Here is a 9,247-nt window from a genome sequence, read left to right as displayed (position 1 = left end):
AGGGGGACAAAACATAAGAGACTCTTAAATACAGAGAACAAAGAGTTACTGGAGGGATTGTGGGAGCAGGGATGGGCTAAATAAGTAAGGGGCATTAAGGAATCTACTCCTGAAATCATTGTTTCACTACATGCTAACTAATTTGGATGTAAATTTTACAAAATAAAAAATAAAATAAAATAAAGTCCCCCTTCAATAAACATCTTTTACAGATGATGCCAATCCACAAGAGGCCCTGAGAATCCATATTTCCCAAAAACCCTGTAGGCTCTGCTCAGAGACTCAGAGGCATCATGTCTAGCCAGCGTAACTCCCTTAACAGTAAAAATAAATTCTGCTTTGCCTTTTTTATTCCAGGCACTGGATGGTGAGTGCATTTACCTTTGATAGTTCATATATTGGGCTGATTTAGGTTAAATGGAAGGCGTGGCTTGGGGAAAAGAGTATGAGGACTTATATTCCATGACCTTCACCTCTATGTTGGGCTTTATGTTAGTCATTTCATTTACAAAAGCTTACTACAGCCCTGTGAATTTTATTTTAATCAATCCATGTGTCACATGAACAAACAGAGGCTTAGAAATGATATGATTTGAAGGGCGCCTGGCCGGCTCAGCAGTGGAGTGTGCAACACTTGATCTCAGGGTTGTGAGTTTGAGCCCCATATTGGGTGTAGAGATTACTTAAAAATGAAACGTACTGCACACTACTGAACTGTACACTTAGACTTGGCGAAGATGGTGAATTTCATGTTATGTATTTTTTTGCTACACTAAAAAAGTAGTTAAAATGGTAAAATTTGGTTATGCATATTTTACCACAATTTGCAAAAAGTTGACCCATAAATGACCAGCAATAAAATATTGCAAACTTCGTGAAGAAACAAAGAACCCTCAAAATATAATGGGAGAACTAGCACGCCAAAACACTTGAGATATAGAACTGTCATTATGCATGTGTAAATTATTAAAATAGTAAGTAGAGAGGAAACCCATCAGGAAACTGAGGCTAGACCCATTCTCTAAAGTCCAGATCCCACCCCAACTAGGGCCATGCCATGGAGATGTTAGCCTGATCCTCTCTGGTGCCAGCAGGTTGACTTCAATCCCAGGGAGTTCCCACCAACTTTGAAAATAATTTCAAAGGAACATGTTATCAGGCAACCAGCCTCTTGAAGAGAATCTAGAAATCTCTGAAGCAAGAGGTAGCAGAACTTTCACAATTCCAAGAGAACTACTTCTCTACCCCTGGTCACTTTGTCCCCAAAGGATGACCACCTCTTTCCTGACGCAGGGACCCATTCATCAGGAGCCTTACCTTCATGCTATGGATGGACTTTAGGCTGACAATGATGAGCAAATTAAGATGTATCATGGAAGAGAGGTGAGACAAGATGCCCTCTTGGCCTAGAGACATCTTTGTCATCTACAGATGAGCCTGCCTCATTGTCTCCTGTGGGCTAGCAACCACTGCCCTCCCTCTCCCATGCTTTGGTATCTAAACGTTTCCACAAGCCAAGAGTGACTTAAAAACAAAAAACCCATAGCACATAGCCAGGTTTCTCACATGCATAGGCTGTGTCCTCTCTCTAGAAATGTGGTCAATGTAAACATTCCGGTAGGTGGCCCTTGGTCCCCACCCACTGCTTCTTCTGCACTCATTCTTCCTGTAAGTCTATCAAGGCTAAGTTCCCTAAATGATGCAACACAGGAAGTCAGCTGGAAGAAGCCCCCAACTGTGTCCTTGGCGAATCCTCTATGGGAAGACAAGACAGTGGCAATCCAGTACATGACCTTTTCACAGGGAGAGGAGAGCTACCGATTTTAGGTCAGAATCTGCCCAAGAATTGGATGTGCCAGCTACCATCTCAGTCAACAGTGATCATCTTGCTTGATCTTTTCTTTGTAAGAGAAAGATGTTATAGGCACATGAGGACAGTGCCTTTCCTCCAAACGTTATAAGGATATTTTGGTGGAGACCATCTAGACAGGGGAGCATGGGTGAACGTTGGCTGGCTAGAGAAGAGCGGTCCTGGAATTTGGAGCTGAGGACTGGAGGCCACAGAAAAGAATGGAATAGAAATCCTGTCATTTGTAACCACAGGAATGAACCCAGAGGACACCATGCTAAGTGAGATAAGTCAGACACACAAGGACAAACACTACTGACACCACTTATATGAAGGCGAAACTGTCCTACATTTTGACTTAGGTGTCGGTTACATGACTGTATACGTTTATCACAACTCATACAGAACTGAACAGGAAAAGAGTGGATTTTGCTATATATAAATAAGAAAGTGAATGGAATATGTTCAACCACAAAATCAAGAAATAAGAACAAAAGATACCAGATTGAGAGAGATTTCCTCATAGAACGTAAGGCACAACATAAATTGGCATAACATTTCATTTTCGAACATCGTTTAGACCTTTGGAGGGAAAAATATGAACACATTTTGAATTTCAAAATATGTTAAAATGTTAAATATTTTAATATTTAATTTCTGCTTTATAACAGACTAAAGGAATATACTCGTGTAAAAAACAGGACATTTTCATTTAAAAAACAGCATTTTGTTGAAACATCGTAATGAAACTTTGGAGAAGATACTGTTATCATTCCATTCTGATGACACCAATTAACTTTCCCAAGCACATGCACAACAAACAGAGGGGAGCCAAGGCTAAGCACATATTTAAAAAAACTTTCTTTTAATGTTGATTTATTTTTGAGAGAGAGACAGACAGACAGACAAAGCATGAGCGGGGGCAGAGCAGAGAGAGAGGGAGACACAGAATCTGAAGTAGGCTCCAGGCTCTGAGCTGTCAGCACAGAGCCCGACGCGGGGCTAGAACCCACGGACTGTGACATCATGACCTGAGCCAAAGTTGGACACTCAACCGACTGAGCCACCCAGGTGCCCCTAAACACATATTTTTTAAATGATTCTAAGGTTTCTTCTCTGTACATCGTCTTCTGCCTTCCCTGGGTGTAATGTCCACATTTCAGATTTTAGAAGTGGGTCCTGAAACGAATGAGTTTCAGGTGGGGCACACAACTGTCAGAGGATCTGGTTAGACCACAGATATGATCAGATGTGTCTTTATACCTCATGGTCAGAGGTAGAGGGAAAACCGTGAACCTTCTCTTGTTTAAAAAAAAAAAAAAAAAAAAGGTCAGGTGAAAGCCCCATGGCAATTAGTGTTAGGCTTTACCCACCACATCCTGTGGCATCTTCCTGGCCTGCTGGCCTGCTGGCCTCCATCTCCACATTCGCCTGGAAGAATCTAGGCTATGACCTCCACATTCACTGCCCTGCTCTGCCTTGGTGAGTTCTCTCCTGAGAGGGAGACACAATCCTGGGGTCTGGACATGGGTGGGGTGGCATGGCTCACTGTTCCTGTCTTCCAGGGCTGTATCTGAGCCAGACCATCGGCGCCCAGACACGTAAGTCCCTCCATCAGAGCCCCAGGGTCTCTTTTCTGAGCTCAGGCTAAGTATCCACCTACAAGCAACCGGAGGAGGGGACAGGGGCTATGGTTTGCTAGGAAGGCTTGAGGCCAGCAACCGGGTGGAAATGTGGGTGGGAAGGGGCTTTATGTAGAACTCCTGCCTCTGATTCCCTTACAGAGATTCTTTCAAAACCCATCATCTGGGCCAAGCCCAATTTCATGATTCCGAAGGGAAGGCCAGTAAAGATCTTATGCCAGGGGATTCCTGAGGCCACTGAGTACCAGCTGTATTTCGAGGGACGCCTCTCTGCCTGGCAGAGCCCAAGACAGCCTGGAATAAGGAACATAGTCTCATTCCCCATCTCAGCCATGACCCTGCTCACTGCAGGGCAATACAGGTGCATTTACCGAAGTGGGGAGCTCTGGTCAAATCCTAGTGACCCTCTGGACCTGGTGGTAACAGGTAAATGTCCCATCCTCTATCTGTGGTCATCCCCCAAGCCTGAATCCCGGGGAGGGTCATCATTTATTAATCTCCTTTAGTGTCATCCAAACCTCACTCCTTGGTTATCTGTGGTCTAGGAGCGGATTTGTCATAGGTCAGGCCTCTCCAGGTGAGATGTTCTGAGATGGATGTTTGCATGTATCTGGGGAGTATCCTCAAAAGTGACCTCTGTGATGAAAAGTGAGGGAAACAGGCTGGACAGGAGGCGAAGGTGGACCCTGGGGTAGTTTCAACCGACATCTCAGCCAAATCAATGTGGAACTCCGGACCCGGGATGGCCCTTCCTAGCAGTCTCGAACTGAGGCTAGGGGCTCTGTACCCACCAGGGTCAACCAGGGAGTGGATGAGAACCCCTCCTCTGGGGGTTCCATGCAAACATCTGCTTTTGTGGCACTTGATTTCTAGCGGGAGAAGACAGACCATGAGTCAAGTTTTAGGGTAAATCTATCAATCATAAGCACATGAGGAGGAAATAACGGTATGGAAAAAGACCAGATAGAACGGAGTTGGGAGGGAAGGCTGTCTCAGTTAAGGAAGCTGAGGGATGCCATTCTCCCACTTAAGCAGGTATCAGAACCACTTGGAGGGTTTGTGATAACACAGACGGCTTTAGTGCACCCATGTGCACCAAAGCCCTAGTCACAGTGGCCAAAAGGTAGCAACAACCCCAGTGTCTATTGACCAAGGAACAGATAAAACGTGGTCTATACACACAACGGAATATTGTTTGGCCTTAAAAAGGAAGGAAATTCTGACATCTGCTACAATATGGATGAACCTTGAGGATATCACGCACGGTGAGATAAGACAGTCACACACGGACAAATACTGTCTGGTTCCACTTCCGTGTAGGACCCAGGATGGTCAAATACATAGAGACAGAAAGCAGAAGGGTGGCTGTCAGGGGCTGGGGGATGGGGATGGGGAGATGGTGTTTAGTAATGGGGACAGAGTTTCAGATTTGCAAGATGAAAAGATTTCTGAAGACCGATGGTGAGGATGCCTACACAAAGCAATGTGAATGTGCTTAGTGCCACTGAACTGTACCCTTAAAAATGGTTAAGATGTGGGGCGCCTGGGTGGCTCAGTCGGTTAAGCGGCCGACTTCGGCTCAGGTCACGATCTCACGGTCTGTCAGTTCGAGCCCCGCGTCGGGCTCTGTGCTGACAGCTCAGAGCCTGGAGCCTGTTTCAGATTCTGTGTCTCCCTCTCTCTCTGCCCCTCCCCTGTTCATGCTCTGTCTCTCTCTGTCTCAAAAATAAATAAACGTTAAAAAAAAATTAAAAAAATGGTTAAGATGTGGGCAGGGGCGCCTAGGTGGCTCAATCGGTTAAGTGTCCGACTTCGACTCAGGTCATGATCTCACGGTTCGTGGGTTCTAAGCCCTGCACGGAGCTCTGTGCTGACAGCTCAGAGCCTGGAGCCTGTTTTGGATTCTGTGTCTCTCTTGCTCTCTGTCCCTCCTCTGCTTGCACTCTGCCACTTTGTCTCTCAAAAATAAATAAGTATCAAAAAAATTTTTTTTAATGGTTAAGGTGGTAAATGCTATGTTATGTGTATTTTATAACAATTGAAAACAATAATAGTTTTTAAAAACAAAGATGGCTGCCCTACCCCTGAGTTTCTGATGCAGCGGGTCTGGGGTGGAGCCTGGTAATCTGCATTTCTAAAAAAAAAAAAAAAAGCTTCCAGGTGATGCTGATGTCACTGGACCCAAGGATCTCTAACTCAGAACCACTGATGTGGGGCAATTCCCAGAGAGAGATTCATATTAATGCTCCTGAAAGCTGGAGGAGGGAGTGTCTCAGTCTTGAAGGGAGACATCGGGGAGGGTGTGCCCATGACCAAAACAGAAGAGAGAGAGATTGTGGCAAGTGACGTCCCAGTCTTAAGGCGAAGGGGGGATGGGAGATATGGGAAGCGGGATAATGACTTTTAACCTACCTGTCTCCTTCTCCCACAGAAATGTATGACACACCCACCCTCTCTGTTCATCCCAGGCCTGAGGTGAGCTCAGGAGACAATGTGACCTTCTATTGCCGTCTAGAGACTGCAACAAACATGTTCTTTCTGCTCAAGGAGGGAAGATCCAGCCGCCCACAGCCCAGATACGGGAACACCCAGGTGGGGTTCCCCGTGGGCCCTGTGAGCACAGCCCACAGAGGGACATACAGATGCTTTGGCTCTTATAACAACCACGCCTGGTCTTTCCCCAGTGAGCCTGTGAAGCTCCTGGTCACAGGTGAGGAAGCTCTCAAATTTCCCCCACGTGCTCTTTGGAACCCCGAGTGAACCCCAACCAGAAACGAGGGAGGCAGCTAAGGGACAGGTGGGAAGATTTAGAGTGTCCTCCCACCAATGCCCTCATCCACATGCATTTTCCGGAGGCTCTGTCGATTGTTCCTGAGGAAGAAGGCCAAAGGGATGGGGGGAGGGTACAGAGACCAGGTGGGAAGGCCAGAGGAAACCCCAAACCCTTACTTGCTTTCTTCATTTCCGTTACCCGAAGATGCTGGGGACACCAGCCTTGCACCCACAGAACACACCTCTTTTTCTGGTAAGTAACAAGTACTTGTAAACTTGGAGGAGGGGGGCACCTGAGTGGCTCAGTCGGTTGAGCGTCTGACTTCGGCTCAGATCATGATCTCACGGTCCGTGAGTTCGAGCCCCGCGTCGGGCTCTGTGCTGACAGCTCGGAGTCTGGAGCCTGCTTCAGATTCTGTGTCTCCCTCTCTCTGCCCCTTTCCCATTCATGCTCTGTCTCTCTCTGTCTCTCAAAAAATGAATGAACGTTAAAAAAAAATGTAAACTTGGAGGAGGGATCAGAGCCTCCCAGTGACAGCACAAACATGGCGTTCACCCAAAATATCCATTGACTGCATAGCACTTGCCATGACCTGCAGCACCAGCGGTCGAGCAGACAAGCATCCTTGCTTTCATCCCAGCGGGAGACAGACCATAAGTCAAAGTCAGATAAAGAAGCCAATCACAGGGGCGCCTGGGTGGCTCAGTCGGTTAAGCGTCCGACTTCGGCTCAGGTCACGATCTCGCGGTCCGCGGGTTCGAGCCCCGCATCGGGCTCTGGGCTGATGGCTCAGAGCCTGGAGCCTGCTTCCGATTCTGTGTCTCCCTCTCTCTCTGCCCCTCCCCCGTTCATTCTGTGTCTCTCTCTGTCTGAAAAATAAATAAACGTTAAAAAAAAAATTAAAAAAAAAAGAAGCCAATCACATAGCACATGAGGAGCAAACAGTGGTGTGGACGACAGACAAAGAACGAATGGGGTTATAGTGACTTGGGTGGGGGGGGGGGCGTGGGCAGATGGCAATATTGAATAGAGTTGTCTGAATCAGACTCACAGAGCAAATATCTGAGAGAGCTGAGGGCATTGGTCCTGTGGCTATGCAGAGAAAGAACATTCCAGAGAGAGGGATCAGCCACTGTGTTTGCCCCAAGACAGTGAGATGGCCAGTGGGATGAGGAACGAGAAGCCATGTTGATCGACTTAATGAGGGAACTGAGGCTCAGACATAAGACATGCCTCGCTCAAAGTCCTGGGGCTGAATTCCCCCCTCGGGGTTCACCTGCCCCTTGGCTCTTCCTCTCTACCTGCCAGATGAATCCACGAGGACCAGAAGCATGGGGTGGGGACCTAGAAAAGCTGCAGAGGGTCATGGGGTCCGTCTGAGGGCAGGAGAGGCTGGGACTGAAGGGGTCAGTACCATCTCTCTCTTGCCCCCCTTCTTCACTCTCCTTGTCATCCGCAGACTCTTGGGACCCCCACCTGCTAACCACGAACACAGCAGTCCAGCAAGGTAGGCAAGCAGGGGGCGGGGGGCTGCAGGCTGTGAAAGTGTGTGATCTGGAAAGGACATGAGGGACAGAGATGAGGTGAGGCGGTGTTTGACAGTGTCCACTCTGTGTTTCTGCCCCCAGACCCTGCCCTCTGGAATCACACTGCCCAGAATCTCCTTCGGATGGGTCTGGCTTTCCTGGTCCTGGTGGTTCTTGGGTACCTCCTGACTGAAGGCTGGCTTTGCAGGAAGAGAATACAACAGGAACTTCAAGGAACAGGGCTTCAAGTCAGGAACACAGGAGAAGGTTCAGAACACAGTGACTCCTGGGCAAATGACCAAGGGATGGGTTGGCCACAGGTAGAGCTGAAAGCTGATCTTGACCTCGGGCTGTGTGAGCTCTGTGTTGTGCCTGCGGAGGGGGGTTCACCGCAAGACAGCTGCGTTGGGTTCGGAGAAACTTCCTGGGGGAGGCAGGAGGCAGATGTTAAATTTCTCCCGCAGACAGATTGCACTGTCTCTTCTGGGCTCTAAGCATTTTTGTGCCTGCCTAATGCAAAGCAAAGTTTTAACCTCGCTGGCCTTCCCCAAAAATATCTCCTTCATTAACAGCATGGCCACGGAGTATTTCTTTCCTACTTTGGTCTTTAACCATATTTCTTCTTTCCTTTGCTGCAACATGTCATTGAAGACATTTAACAACCAGTACAGAATAAGCATTTATGAGCTGGACCAGGAGCCAGAGAGGCAACTGCTGGCCGACAGAGATGTGGGCTGTGAACAAATGGGCCAGCCATCTGAGTGTGTATCCTGGCTGGGTGTCAGCCTTGCCCCAACTCCTCTGCCCCTACGCCACCACAAGGTTCTGTCTTCTTCACTTCTTTATCCATACTTTGCCTTGTTCCTCAGGGCTCCTCCAGAAAAGTCCCCCAAACCCTCCAGTTTGACTTAAGATATCTCTCCCATGCCCCCAAAGCACCTATTTTTATCTAGAACAGCACTGAGACTGTCACACTGCATACGTATCCATTTTCCTGTCTCTACAGTCAACTTGTGTGAATTAAGTCCGTGTCAGGTATGACGGCTGTGCTCACAGCTCCCGCAAAAAGAGAGTTCTCAGGAAATACGCGTCAGATCAACGGATATATAAGTGAGGCTATGGCACAAGCTCAGAACTTGAGATTCCTGATTACGGTCCTTGAAATGCTGTCCAGACCCTTTGTTCCTTGAGAATTTCTACTTGACCAACCCATTAATGTAAACATTTTATGGGTCCCTGTCCCCCCTCAAGATTCTGACACCTCACATGGGTCAAATCCATTCTCTAAATCTTGAGTTTTCTGTTATATATCAGAGAACTTTATTTCCAACCTCAAAAGGGTAACATGCATATTTAATGAGATAAAGAATATCAAGAAACCCAGCATAGGCTCTGAAACATGTAAGTTAACTCAACATGTGGTAACCCTTATCATTCCCAACTACAGGAGTTGAAA

General features: G+C 47.3%; 1 protein-coding gene across 1 annotated transcript; it reads left to right on the top strand.

Moving 5' to 3' along the window:
* Positions 1–7: 7 nt before the first annotated feature.
* Positions 8–8,365, top strand: LOC109259911 (natural cytotoxicity triggering receptor 1-like). The gene is given in 9 exon segments (XM_053905767.1): positions 8–3,331; positions 3,415–3,450; positions 3,634–3,918; positions 5,924–6,202; positions 6,470–6,517; positions 7,725–7,772; positions 7,894–8,021; positions 8,024–8,069; positions 8,072–8,365. Coding segments are annotated over 9 exon segments (948 nt in total). The 5' UTR covers positions 8–3,297; the 3' UTR covers positions 8,116–8,365.
* Positions 8,366–9,247: the final 882 nt, after the last annotated feature.

The sequence above is a fragment of the Panthera pardus genome, unplaced genomic scaffold (assembly GCF_024362965.1).
Source record: "Panthera pardus isolate Hobbes unplaced genomic scaffold, ASM2436296v1 HiC_scaffold_18, whole genome shotgun sequence".
In the NCBI taxonomy this organism is placed as follows: Eukaryota; Metazoa; Chordata; class Mammalia; order Carnivora; family Felidae; genus Panthera; species Panthera pardus.
The sequence above is the reverse complement of the archived record's forward strand: the minus strand, read 5'-3'. Positions and strand labels throughout refer to the sequence as shown.